The 15053-nt window shown below is 32.6% G+C and overlaps 1 protein-coding gene across 1 annotated transcript in view; it reads right to left on the reverse strand.

Annotated features, from left to right (window-relative positions):
* Nucleotides 1-14795, reverse strand: part of LOC6051236 — a 28161-nt gene extending 13366 nt beyond the window's left edge. Inside the window, exon 1 of the mRNA XM_038248357.1 lies at nucleotides 14100-14795. Coding sequence (XP_038104285.1) covers nucleotides 14100-14193 — 94 coding nt within the window. The 5' untranslated portion in view covers nucleotides 14194-14795. The remainder of the gene's footprint in view (nucleotides 1-14099) is intronic.
* Between the last annotated feature and the right edge of the window lie 258 nt (nucleotides 14796-15053).

The following is a 15053-nucleotide window of genomic DNA, read 5'->3' on the forward strand; positions in this document are numbered from 1 at the left end:
TTTGTTATTCATGTTGCAAATTTAGAAAATTTTGATATTTTCCAAAAAAAATATATTTTGTGAATTTTTCTAGTATTTCTAAAAAAAAAAATCTAATAAGGGTAATTCTCCGCCAACTCACACAGCAGTTGCCCCAACCCCTCTTCGATTTGCGTTAAACTTTGTCCTAAGGAGTAACTTTTGTCCCTGATAACGAATCCGAGGTCCGTATTTTGATATCTCGTGACGGAGGGGCGGTACGACCCCTTCCATTTTTTAACATGCGAAAAAAGAGGTGTTTTTCGATAATTTGCAGCCTGAAACGGTGATGAGATAGAAATTTGGTGTCAAAGGGACTTTTATGTAAAATTAGACGCCCGATTTGATGGCGTACTCAGAATTCCGAATAAACGTATTTTTCATCGAAAAAAACACTAAAAAAGTTTTAAAAATTCTCCCATTTTCCGTTACTCGACTGTAAAAATTTTTGGAACATGTCATTTTATGGGAAATTTAATGTACTTTTCGAATCTCCATTGTCCCAGAAGGGTCATTTTTTCATTTAGAACAAAATTTTTCATTTTCAAATTTCGTGTTTTTTTCTAACTTTGCAGGGTTATTTTTAGAGTGTAACAATGTTCTACAAAATTGTAGAGCACACAATTACAAAAATTTTGATATATAGACATAAATGGTTTGCTAATTAACATCACGAGTTATCGCGATTTTACGAAAAAAAGTTTTGAAAAAGTTGGTCGTCATCGATCATGGCCGTACATGGTCACTCGCGACAGACACGGACGACGAAACAAAGAGAAACGCAAAAAGTAACTTTTTCAAAACGTTTTTTTCGTAAAATCGCGATAACTCATGATGTTTATAAGCAAACCCCTTATGTCTATGTATCAAAATTTTTGTAATTGTCTGCTCTACAACTTTGTAGAACATTGCTATACTCTAAAAAATAACCCTGCAAAGTTAGAAAAAACACGAAATTTGAAAATGAAAAATTTTGTTCTAAATGAAAAAATGACCCTTCTGGGAAAATGTAGATTCGAAAAGTACATTAAATTTACCATAAAATGCCATGTTTCAAAAATTTTTACAGTCAAGTAACGGAAATGGGAAAATTTTTAAAACTTTTTTAGTGTTTTTTTCGATGAAAAATACGTTTTTTTTTAAATTCTGACTACGCCATCAAATTGGGCGTCTAATTTTACAAAAAAGTCCCTTCGAAACCAAATTTCTATTTCATCACCGTTTCAGACTGCAAATCATTGAAAAACACCTCTTTTTTCGCATGTTCAAAAATGGAAGAGGTCATACCGCCCCTCCGTCACTAGATATCAAAAAACAGACCTTGGATTCGTGATCAGGGACAAAAGTTACCCCTTAGGACAAAATTTTACGCAAATCGAAGAGGGGTCGGGGCAACTTTTCCCGATTTCGTGTCAGTTGGTAGAGAATTACCCATAAATAAAAAAAAGCATACAAAATTTCAATTCATTTGATACCCACAATGCAATTTATACAAATTCAGGTATTTTCAAAAAAACAGTATTTTGTGAAAATTTTAGTATTTTACGAAAATACAGTCGACTTTCTGGCTGTCAATCTTCTCGATATCAATGTTGCTCTTGCTGTCAATAAATTTGGTTTGATTTTTTTGTTCCTTAATTTGATACCTCCCCCTCTCGACGGTCCCCTCAATATCGACAACGAGAGAGTCCACTGTACTTTAGTAACATGAAAAAATAAAAAAAAAAATTTGAAATTTGGCTATGTTTGATACCCATATTGCAAATTATGAAAATTTGAGTAATTTATATTTTGAACAATTTTGAGTTCATATTTATATGTACTTTGAAACTTACTAGATTTTCAAAAAATGTATACTCAGTGAAAACAATGAAAATTTCATATGATATGGTTGGATTAATCGATTTTAGAAATTAACGTTATCATCAGACGATAATAAAAACGACGATAATTTTATTGAATATTTGGTCATAGAAAGGGTACACAAAGAGTTTCTTTCAAATCAAAATAAACAAAATTTATATTTTCAAAGAAATCTGCTCATCTTTGGGAGAATTTCTTACCGCCATTCTGATCAAAATCTTGGATTACAAATTCGAAGATCACTTAAGAGATTTTTTGAGGTCAACTTTGGTCTCAACATCCTAAAACTAGAAAGTTTTTTTTTCGTCATTCGGTATAAATCGATTTTTCGAGGTTTTTTTTTTTCATTCATGAATAATCTCGAGTCTGGACTGTAACAAGAATTGCATAATTACTTTTGCTTTGAAATTTGGACAATGAGGTTTTATGTTTTGAAAACAAGTTTCAAATTATTTTTTTTATTTTGGGAAGAAGCATAATTTAAAATTATTAATTCTGCATTAAAAATATTTCAAGCAAATATGTTTACTTCCATTTCAAAAAGAAAACTATTAAACTCAGCACTGAACAGCTACCACCTGGAACCCAAGAGAAGCAAGTATCGAGATAACAGCGCTCAGCTGCTCTTTTGCCATGGAACCAACTTCTGACTCCTCTAGCAAACGACCTTCTCACCGGACAGCAAGTGCACTCATTTTGTGTCACAAACAACACGAAAGGGGGTATGAGACGAGGGACAAGAAATATGTGTCCCGAGCTCTGTCTTCATTTGTTCTAAGGATAAGCATTTGTTCATACATGGCCCACCCCACTACTTAGTTCCTTCTTTTCTGCTGGGTTTGCTCTCAGATGCATTCTCAACGCTTGTGTTTAACGACTACAAATGCAGTAGCACGGCATGCTTTGAGTGCACTGTTGACCTTGCAGTGAAATTCCCTGTACGTGACGGTTATTGTGGTTGAGGAAATTTTCCTTTAAATTTTACCCAAAATGAAATCTTTAAACTTTCCGTTTGAACTACTTCAAGAAGCATTACTAATTTGTTGTTGGCGTGTTTCCGGGCAGCTCGACGCAGGATGCCCACCCATAAGTGAGACGATTCCGCTTTGCCAAACCCAGTCCATTATTCTGGACCGCCTTGCTCAAGAAGTCGAAAGCAGGAGGGGAAGGTTTTCACCACCGTTGGAAAATGAAAAACTACTCCGAAATACAGCTGCCAATAGCACTTACCCTTTCCTTTTCAAGGGATATTTTTAGACGATTCAACCGTGGGTTGAGGAAAGTTTAATAGTAGTTTATGCAACAAGTTGCAAAAAGAGGATTTTTTCAGCACGAGTCGTACATACGAAGAGTGCTGAAAAAATCAAGTTTTGCAACGAGTTCCATACAACATTTTTTGCAATTTCAAAAAACACCCATTTTAAGTCGATTTTTTATGTTTTTTGTCAATAAATCGTTTAAATCATAAAAATGTTGAAAAGTGTTGCTTTTCGAAACAAGTGCTGAAAAGTTCAACTTTTCAGCACCCATTTCAGTGCTGAAAAGTAGAACTTTTCAGCATTTATTTTGAAAAGTGTTGCTATTCGATTCTGTTATTTTTGGTACTGAAAAGTAGGCTACTTCGTCGTTCAAGAATGACAGGAAAAGTAAGTAGTTTCACGACGGAATTGCAAAAAACTTTTTGTGATTGAAGTAAGTCAGTAGTCAGAATGAAAAAAAGTCAGAAGTGAAAATTTAGCGGTCAAAAGTCAGATGTCAGAAGTCAGAAATTAAAAAAAAAACAGAAATCAGAAGTCAGAAATTAGAAATCAGTAGTCAGAAGACATAAGACGGAAGTCAGAAGACAGATCTGACTTCTGACTCCACTCTCATCTAGACTACCAACGCAACAAGTAGAGTTTAATTTCCACCCCGAAACGTCGTCTCATCAGCTTCAAATTATTATTTTTGGTAAACATAAACGAGTCAGAAGTCAGAAATCAGAAGTCAGAAGTCAAAAGACTAAAAGCAGAAGACAGAAGACAGAAGACAGAAGACAGAAGACAGAAGACAGAATGCAAAAAAGGTGTCAGAAGTCAGAAGTCAGTAGACAGAAGTCAGATTCAAGATTCAAGCCAAAAGAATGAAGTCGCTCCACCCGACGGTCACCCTTCAAGTCCTAAGTAAAGTTCAACCTACTCCGTATGTGCAAACTGTGGCTTGTTTTCGTCCAGACCGGTTTAATTTTCACTCCGTACACAAACGTTCACAAATACGAACATATTGCGCCGGTGCTGCTGTTTGTGTGCACCAACTTTGCACGGCGAAAAAACAAACATCAAAACTTGGGTGAAAGCCCCCTCGTTCTCTCACCAACACACGTTCTGCCCTCCGAAATGAGATTTTTAGGAGTTTTTGGACCGTACTTTTCGCTCCGCCTCGGTGAATGGTTCAGGGGGGTTCTTAAAAACCTTTTAACCTGGAATCCACCCCGAGTTGCGGCCCCCAACTTTTTGCGGACCCCGGGGTACAAATCTTAAGAAATGAGCTGAACCGTTCTGGGTGGGGTTTTCCCTGGGCCCCAAAATGCGAGCAAACACAATGTTTTCGCAAACCGGTGCCAAACTTTGATGTTCATTGCCTGCCATGGGACGGCGTATTGTTTTAAGGTTCTGACTTTCTGGAGAAAGGAGGTGGTGGGGGGAGATTGGATGGACAGATTTGTGCCATTTTTGGGAGTAGTCGGCCCCGAAGCTTTCGGAACTGATTGTTTATCGGAGCGATAATCGCTTTGGGAGTTGTCGGTTGAAAAGTTTTGATTGTGAACTTCTTCTTTTCAAGTGAATGAAAACACCCAACAATCTTCTCGTTGATTTCTTGACCTTTCTTCAAACGACCACTGCATATGCAGTATCGAGGATGCCCCAAATTTATACCTACACCGTAACAAGGATAGAATTACCCACCGGTGACCGGCGACGATGACCATAAAACTGTTTATGCGTATTTCACCGGTCTTTTTTTATGCCCACCCCGAATGACGGATTTGGGTGCGTGAAGGTTAACCTTGTTTTCCAACTTGTCCCGTCGTATTCCTTCACTTTTACGGCACCGGTTGATGACCTTGGGAAAACATATGGTTTCTTGCGTCGTAAAGTTGGGTGGATTTTTGTTGCAGACTGTGTTTTTTAGGGTTACTTCTTAGGACGAACGTAGATTTAGTCATCATTTAGTTTTCCTGTTTTGGGTTTATGTCTTGGTCTGTCTCCAATCTTGAATCTTTAAACTTGCAACTTGAAACATGAAAATTGAAAATTGAAAATAGAAAATTAAAAATTGAAAATTGAAAATTGAAAATTGAAAATTGAAAATTGAAAATTGAAAATTGAAAATTGAAAATTGAAAATTGAAAATTGAAAATTGAAAATTGAAAATTGAAAATTGAAAATTGAAAATTGAAAATTGAAAATTGAAAATTGAAAATTGAAAATTGAAAATTGAAAATTGAAAATTGAAAATTGAAAATTGAAAATTGAATTCAAATTGAAAATTGAAAATTGAAAATTAAAAATTGAAAATTGAAAATTGAAAATTGAAAATTGAAAATTGAAAATTGAAAATTGAAAATTGAAAATTGAAAATTGAAAATTGAAAATTGAAAATTGAAAATTGAAAATTGAAAATTGAAAATTGAAAATTGAAAATTGAAAATTGAAAATTGAAAATTGAAAATTGAAAATTGAAAATTGAAAATTGAAAATTGAAAATTGAAAATTGAAAATTGAAAATTGAAAATTGAAAATTGAAAATTGAAAATTGAAAATTGAAAATTGAAAATTGAAAATTGAAAATTGAAAATTGAAAATTGAAAATTGAAAATTGAAAATTGAAAATTGAAAATTGAAAATTGAAAATTGAAAATTGAAAATTGAAAATTGAAAATTGAAAATTGAAAATTGAAAATTGAAAATTGAAAATTGAAAATTGAAAATTGAAAATTGAAAATTGAAAATTGAAAATTGAAAATTGAAAATTGAAAATTGAAAATTGAAAATTGAAAATTGAAAATTGAAAATTGAAAATTGAAAATTGAAAATTGAAAATTGAAAATTGAAAATTGAAAATTGAAAATTGAAAATTGAAAATTGAAAATTGAAAATTGAAAATTGAAAATTGAAAATTGAAAATTGAAAATTGAAAATTGAAAATTGAAAATTGAAAATTGAAAATTGAAAATTGAAAATTGAAAATTGAAAATTGAAAATTGAAAATTGAAAATTGAAAATTGAAAATTGAAAATTGAAAATTGAAAATTGAAAATTGAAAATTGAGAATTGAGAATTGAGAATTGAGAATTGAGAATTGAGAATTGAGAATTGAGAATTGAGAATTGAGAATGAAGAATTGAGAATTTAAAATTGTGGATTGAGAATCCAGAATTGAGAATTGAGAATCGTGACTTTAAATTTCAGACTTTTAGTTTAGTCCTCAGACTTCTCTAATCTGTCGTATTTTTTTAGTAACCATAAATATGATTTTTTCAACTGCTCACTTTTGCGCATCTTAAAAAAATTCTTGCTTAAAATACCAACAAAAACAGCAAAAGCTCTTTTTTCTTTGACTGTTTCAACTTGTACAAGGACCCCCACTCGAGCTCATTCCACTCACCAAAACTATACGGAAATAAAATACCAAACACAAAACCAATCTTGCTGTGCCTTTATGGGGCGCGGAAATGACGATTTTTGGGCCGGCCAGGCCGGAAGGCATAACTTTTACGGTGCAGTATACTATACTAATACTAAATACAGACACAAACAGAAGCATGTTATGGTGCAGTTTCGTTTTGTTTATGGTTTAACTGTCTCAGAAAAAAGAGGGTAATTAACGCGTTAAAAGGGTTGTTTCGGAACGGTTTATGACGAATTACTGCGAGATCTGGTGGCAGTAAATTGAGCAGTGAAAGAGTCTATGTTTTGAGAAAAAAAATCTTTAAAGCATCCTAAACCACAATTTGAACATTGACGTCACCTCGGTAACAGTTGTAAGTCATCGTCAACCCCGAGGGGAAAGCTTGTTGATTTTTTTGTCCATCGTAATAAACCTTCCACAAAGATTACAACAAAAAAAAACACAACCAGAATGCATCTATTCGATACCACAGCCATGCCAGGGTGCACCTGTTTCAATGTTCCTGGTTGCCATTTGTTAGTGCACCACCTGGAAATTCTCAGAACAACCAGGACTCTCTAAGGTGACGGTCCCTATCTTGGTCACATTCAAATATCCACTGTCATACAAAAAAAAAAACAAGTCAACAATAGTGACCTCCACCCTACAGCCATAGAGACGATGGCAATTTCCAGTTCACCATCGGTCTCTGATTCCCAGGTCCCTGGCTCATGGTCCAACGTTGGTTGGCATCACAAATATTCGCCCCAGCATAACTCTCACCATGTGAACATTTGCGGTCGTATCACGATGCTGCTCCGTTGTGCCGTAAATTTTGAACCCACTTTTTTTTTGTTGCTGTTGCAAGCTTTGAGAGATTATTTTTTGTCCTGAACAACTCACCACCGGCTACACCGGCTGGTGAAACAATCGAAAGGCCACTGCCACTGCCTGCACACGTCAGAGTGCCCGGAAAGGTTTTACTAATTCAAAGTGACTGCGCACACAATGTGACGACCAGTAGGGGTGCATTCAGGCGCAATTGCGAATGTCCCTCTTGTTTTGTAAGCGCGTTCTTGTTCCTGTCACATCGCTGCAGGAGTAATTTGTGTAGCGTTTGCATACTTGCAGGCGGCCGAAACTTTTCCCTACACAACATTCCAAGAAAAGCCAATTTCTCTGCGCTGTAAGCTCAGCAAAGTTTAATCCTTGCCGAGGTAGTGTGCTGGTAGCAAGTATTCCACCCAAACAACATAACCTTAAAAGTGCGTCGTAGGTAATAATGTCGTTTTGGAGGGAGGGGGAGTGCACTTTGGGTAACAACATTCTTTGAACTTGGGAAAGGAAAGTTGATTCAAGCCAGCAGGCGCAGCAACAGCTGTACCGTGAAATACAATTATGTGTGCAATTTGGGCACACACATAAAGCTTCGGGGGAAAAGCTGAGGCCACGAGGGGGTTTCAGCATGGTGTGTTTTCTTTGAAATCTTGTAAAAATTAAATTAATTTTTAAAATTCTAATTTCCTAGAGCCATCTGGTTGCAAACGCTTCGACAAAATGAATATAATCTCTTCAAAAATCAATAATTCAACAATTAAACGATAAATTTAAACGACAATCCGAAATTTACCTCGTCAACTTTGAATTCACCTTGGATTAACCATTGACAAATTTTCTCAAGAACGAGCAATTTTATGCAATTTGTTGGTATTTTTTGTTTGGATGAAATTTTGCGTGAATTGCGCCAAGATTGCGCAAAATTACCATTAAAAAAATACATTTTAGCTTTATTTTAGATTACAAAAATGCAATTCAACGATGGCAGTATTGCCATTTTTTTCTAAAAAATTATGATTTTTGAATATCCTGGATGAAAGTCGAAAAAAATATATCGACATAAATTTAAGGTGTTAAAATGGAATTGGAAATGGAAAAGTACTGTAAAAATTGTTTTCTCAACTTTAATAAAATCTTTTTCGACAAATTTTGGAAATCTTTTTCGACAAATTTCCAGCACTTCCGCATGAATTTTTACCAACAAATTTTAAGTTTTTTCGAGCCATAGCTTACATGATGCCATTTTTATCATGTGAAAAAATATTAAAAAAATAAAATTTATATAGACGGCCAGTTTGCGCAATTGAATTTTCAATTTAAAAATGGGTGATTGTTAAAAGTGTAATTATCTTTATTCTGAAAAGTTCAAATCCTGCAAATTCTTCGGTGACATCAAAGTGATGAGAAAATGAGTTTTCTAGTTACATATTTTTGAATATTATAAGAATCTTTTTGTATGGATGGTAACCAATATTGTATGGACGGTTCAATGACAAAAATGTCATACAAACTAAATTTCATCCAAGGTTTGAGAGAATCGATTAACTTATTCAAAAAAAATCCTGTGGTTTTTACACTTTTAAAGCTCTAATGAGTTGTGATTGACAGATTTGTGATCAAAAAAGTTAATTAATGTATGTTTGTTTGCCTTAGTTTTTTTTAATTTTAATACATTTTTATTTTTTTAGCTTTTTGACTATTTTTTAACTTTTTTTTTACTTTTTTTACTTTTTGACTTTTTTGACTTTTTGACATTTTTTGCCTTTATTTTCTTTTTTACTTTTCTGACTTTTTTGACTTTTTATTTACTTTTTAACTTTTTTGACTTTTTTTTAGCTTTTTTAGCTTTTTTGAATTTTTTTATTTTTTTTTTTTCCTTTTTTGGACTTTTTTTTACTTTTTGACTTTTATGACTTTTTTGGCTTTTTGGTCTTTTTTGCCCTTTTTTGCCTTTTTTGCCTTTTTTGAATTTTCTGACTTTTTGACTTTTTTTAATTTTTTGGACGTTTTTTGACTGTTTTGACCTTTTTTGATTTTTTTACCTTTTTTACTTTTTTGACTTTTTGACTTTTTTGCCTATTTTGACTTTTTTGCCTTTTTTGGCTATTATGACTTTTTTATTTTTTTTTTTGATTTTTTGGCTTTTTGACTTTTTTGACTTTTTTTTTTTACTTTTTTTACTTTTTTTACATTTTTGACTTTACTTTTTGGATTTTTTTTACTTTTTTGGAATTTTATGACTTTTTTAACTTATTTTACTTTTATGACTTTTTTTTTTACTTTTTTGACTTTTTTACTTTTTGACTTTTTTACTTTTTTGACTTTTTCACTTTTTTGACTTTTTTACTTTTTTGACTTTTTTACTTTTTTGACTTTTTACTTTTTTGACTTTTTTGACTTTTTTTTTTACTTTTTTGAATTTTTGACTTTTTTTTAACTTTTTTGTCTTTTACTTTTTTGCCTTTTTTGAATTTTCTGACTTTTTGACTTTTTTTTTAAATTTTTTGGACGTTTTTTGACTGTTTTAACCTTTTTGGCTTTTTTAACTTTTTTACTTTTTTGACTTTTTGACTTTTTTGCCTATTTTGACTTTTTTGCCTTTTTTGACTATTATGACTTTTTTATTATTTTTTTTCGGATTTTTTGGCTTTTTGACTTTTTTAACTTTTTTTTTACTTTTTTGACTTTTTTTACATTTTTGACTTTTTTACCTTTTTTTTACTTTATTTGACTTTTTGACTTTTCTGACTTTTTTTACTTTTTCGAATTTTATGACTTATTTTACTTTTGACTTTTTCACTTTTTGACTTTTTACTTTTTGACTTTTTACTTTTTGACTTTTTACTTTTTGACTTTTTGACTTTTTTACTTTTTGAATTTTGACTTTTTTAACTTTTTGTCTTTTACTTTTTTGCCTTTTTGAATTTTCTGACTTTTGACTTTTTTAAATTTTTGGACGTTTTTGACTGTTTTGACCTTTTGGCTTTTTAACTATTTTACTTTTTGACTTTTTGACTTTTTTGCCTATTTTGACTTTTTTGCCTTTTTTGACTATTATGACTTTTTTATTATTTTTTTTCGGATTTTTTGGCTTTTTGACTTTTTTAACTTTTTTTTTACTTTTTTGACTTTTTTTACATTTTTGACTTTTTTTACCTTTTTTTTTACTTTATTTGACTTTTTTGACTTTTCTGACTTTTTTTTTTACTTTTTTCGAATTTTATGACTTATTTTACTTTTTTGACTTTTTTTTTACTTTTTTTACTTTTTTACTTTTTGACTTTTTTGACTTTTTGACTTTTTTGACTTTTTTGACTTTTTTGATTTTTTTTTTACTTTTTTGAATTTTTGACTTTTTTTTAACTTTTTTGTCTTTTACTTTTTTGACTATTTTTTACTTTGTTGACTTTTTGGACTTTTTTTTGACTTTTTTGACTTTTTTGACTTTTTTGACATTTTTGCCTTTTATGACTTGTTTGACTTATTTTACTTTTTTTTTAAATTTATTGACTTTTTTTAATTTTTGACTTTTTTTCTTTTTGACTTGATTTACTTTTTCTACTCTTTTTCCTTTTTTTACCTTTTTTAACTTTTTAACTTTTTCAACTTTTTTTACTTTTTTTATTTTTTTACTTTTTTGATTTTTTTTACTTTTTTTATTTTTTTTACTTTTTTTACTATTTTTTACTTTTTTACCTTTTTTTACTTTTTTACTTTTTTACTTTTTTACTTTTTTACTTTTTTACTTTTTTACTTTTTTACTTTTTTACTTTTTTTTTACTTTTTTACTTTTTTACTTTTTTACTTTTTTACTTTTTTACTTTTTTACTTTTTTACTTTTTTACTTTTTTACTTTTTTACTTTTTTACTTTTTTACTTTTTTACTTTTTTACTTTTTTACTTTTTACTTTTTTACTTTTTTACTTTTTTACTTTTTTTTTTACTTTTTTACTTTTTTGACTTTTTTACTTTTATGACATTTTTACCTTTTTTGACTTTTTTGATATTTTTTTACTTTTTTGACTCTTCTGACTTTTTTTACTTTTTTGACTTTTTTTTTAACTTTTTAGACTTTTTTTCTTTTATGACTTTTTTTACTTTTTCGATTTTTTTTTACTTTTTTGACTTTTTCGATTTTTTCGATTTTTTTTTAATTTTTTGACTTTTTGACTTTTTCTACTTTTTTGACTGTTTTGGTAGTTTTTACTTGTTTTTTCTTTTTTAAATTTTTTGACTTTTTTTCGCTTCTGTTGACTACTTTTGCGTATTCCAAAAAAATACATATTGTATAATCATATTGTTGACATTGACAGACCGGTGCGCTTTTTGAAAAAAAGTCTATTGAATTTTTTATTGAAAAAAAATCGTAGTTTTTTTACCTTAGGCCGTTGCAAATATTTTTCAAATTTTTTGTACTTTAAAACTTACTTATTTACTCATCTGATAAAAATAAACCCATTATTCGAGATTTCAACGGTCAATTGATGGGAAACTCACCATTTTGAATTCACCACAGCTTGTTTATACGCGTTTGACAGTTGTGTAAATTTATCATACATTTTGTAGGGTTCGTACGTTCGTTCGTACAACGAGACGGCTACAGTGAAGATTGTTCGATGTTTGTCTGTGACTGTAGTGTGAGTGCATTCTGTTCAAGCAACTGTCATAAAATTGGTTAAATTCAAAACTAGCCGTTAAATTGTTATAATAAGCACACCGTGAGCGGTTCTTCAACATGACAACAAACTCAAAAAAAAAAAAGCTGCAGCTGCAAAAAATAAACTCTCTTTCTCTGCTGAATTAACCAAAAAACGTGTACGTGCTCATGTATGCAAGGGGCGCGCGCGCGTTTTTGTGTGTGAATGTATTTGTATGCCTTTACATAAAACCCAGACAACTGTGAGAAATTCAATTTTGAACTTTTATCCAAAGCGTGCACTGGAAAAAATGTCGCCTCAATTTTTGAAGCGTTGATTTCGGGCTGATTTATTTAAATTTGAACATCTCAAAATGTTTTTTTTTTCAAACATTTTTTTTCAGTGTTGTCACACATTCAGATCTCTGCCACAGTAACTTCCAACTATGCCATTACAGGGAGGCAGCTTTTGTGTGTTTGTGTGCGTTCCCGTAATTGGACCTGGCTGGCAGTGCTTTTACGGCCCAAATTAGGTTAGCCATTTTGTAAACGAGCAGCACCAGAAGCTTGGCTGGTGGCGCTAATTTCGGAAATGGTAACAGACTCAGAGTACAATTTAACGGTCAATTTGAATGGTTTGGAAACTCATCACAGATGCTTCGAATTCACCACAGTGTTGACAACTAGATGGCTCTAATGAAAATTGATTTACAAAATTGACGTCCTTTTGTCTGTGATGTAAGTATTGAATTAGAAATTGAAGCAATTCAAGATGGTTTCCTGCAATACAATCTGTTTGCTCAGTCAGAGCTTGATTCAATTCGTTCAACCTTAAGGCCACCGTTACGTTCAACAGTGTTCCCAATCAACAAACACCAAACAACCGTAGTATCGCGTCCTCCAGGAATCGAGTTACCTTCCCAGTACTTCCCACATTGTGTATACGGAACTACTCCACTCGCATCGTAACGCAATTACCCGCAGCGTGTCTTGCCTCGGACCTTCACGTTCAATGCCGGCTAAGTGAATTTCACCTTTGCAAATGGCCGCCGACACCGTGGTTGCCAGCGCCACGACCGGATCACAAATTACACCGGACAGGCTTGGTTTACGCTTGCTCTCCACTCCCCGGCTGTTGATCCGTGGGAAGGGCAGTGATGTGAAATGCATGTCATCTGAAATTGTGTGAAGATAACCTTATTTCCGCAGTTTGGCAACACTGGCACAGATATTACTCCGCTGAAGCCCAACAATGGTCACTGTTGATAAGCCATCATCCGGCAAGGCACCTTTTCCCGGAGACCACATGCCATGGGCAATCAGACCCAATCCCCTTATCTGCGGTCAGCAGTGAATCCTTTGGCCGGGTAAAATCCGCAGAATGTCACCTCAACTTGCACGCAAGTGACAGTTGTGTGACAAAAGAGCAAAATTGATAAGGAAAAGTTGCACAACTGCGTTTTCGAACTGATTGGGAAACAAGTAAAAAGATGTTGCACAGGAGCTACAAAAATTGTTTTTTTTTCAAATTCCAACGCTACTTGCTCTTTATTAATCTTGTTCTTGAAATTTGATGTGAAGTCAACCAAAACTTGTTTCATCAAACAACACTCCGACTTTGAGTGTAGACATTACCGGCAGAGTCGCTCTAGAGTCCTACAAGCAAATGTCAGACACAGAGGAGTTGGTCTACGACTGATCAAGCCGAGAAGCGAGGTGTAGTAATTCAAAGGTGCAACCGAGTCAAAGGCTGACATTATTGCGAAACACATTGATGCCAGTGCAATCATGTTACGAGAGGGCGAACTTTGATGCAACAATTTAGTTTGCAATTTACCGAACAATATAGAGCACTTGAACTTTTACTGCAGGATGGTTTCACTCAGAGGGAAAGTTTCTTTTAGAAAAGCTTAGTTTCTCAAAAACTTCCAAATTTCACTGAAATTTCAAACATTATTTTCCTCGGAGCATCCTCCCGGCGATAGCTGTGAATAGTCACCATGTGTTCCAGTGATATTGTGAAAATTTCATCAGAACCATCCACACCGTAAAAAACTAAACCAAAAAACCAAAAAAAAAGCTTTGTGAAACCTACCTGCGGCGATGATGTGGAACACGCAGGCCTGCCGCTGCTTGCCGATCCGGTTCGTGGCCACGCAGAGCAGCGTGCCGTAGTCCAGTTCCGTCATCGGCGTGTACGAAACCACCGACGAGGTTCCTACTTTTTTTTTGAGTGAAAGGGAAAAATAAAAAAAAAAACAGAAGAGAAATGTTACCGTTTTTTTTTTGGATTGCAAGACTTGACGTGCATGTCAAAGCTGAGCTGGGGGGTTTTATTTTCGGTGGAAATTTTGAATATCATGCGTTTCCATGGATTCTATGCAATTTTCAGTTCACAGTTTTTCTTTGTTTAAAACCGTTTTCGAGTTATGGATATTAAAGAATGATTTAAAAAAATGATTAATTTAAGAAAGAAAATTACAAAAAATCAACATGAAAAAAAATAATACCTATTATTTTTCTAAGCGACAAAAAGACGGTGCAATGTACAAACAAATGTTAAACCTTTATCGCTCAGAGCTATAAACCTGTTTTAAAAATATTAAATTTGTTTGTCCAATATCGCTGGAAAAGCCAACAAACATTGAATCCAAGTAAAAATCTAAAATATAGAGTGGTGCACCAATGCTCCACCAGAAAGACTAGGATCTTTCAATCTTCGAGATTTCATAGCAAATATTTTTTTTATTTTTGGTATTTTTTTTTCAATCCAGCTGAAATTTTTGTAGTGCCTTCGGTATGCCCAAATAAGTCATTTTGCATCATTAGTTCGTTCATATAATTTTCCATTCAAATTTGGCAGCTGGCCATATCAAAATGATATATGAAAATGTAAAAAATCAGTATCTTTTGAAGGAAATTTTTGATCGATTTGGTGTCTTCGGCAAAGTTGTAGGTATGGATAAGGGCTAGACTGAATAAAAATTATACACGGTAATATTTTTTGTTGTTTTTAATTTAACTTTTTGTTATTGAACTTGATTTGAAA

Source organism: Culex quinquefasciatus, chromosome 1 (assembly GCF_015732765.1).
Source record: "Culex quinquefasciatus strain JHB chromosome 1, VPISU_Cqui_1.0_pri_paternal, whole genome shotgun sequence".
In the NCBI taxonomy this organism is placed as follows: domain Eukaryota; kingdom Metazoa; phylum Arthropoda; class Insecta; order Diptera; family Culicidae; genus Culex; species Culex quinquefasciatus.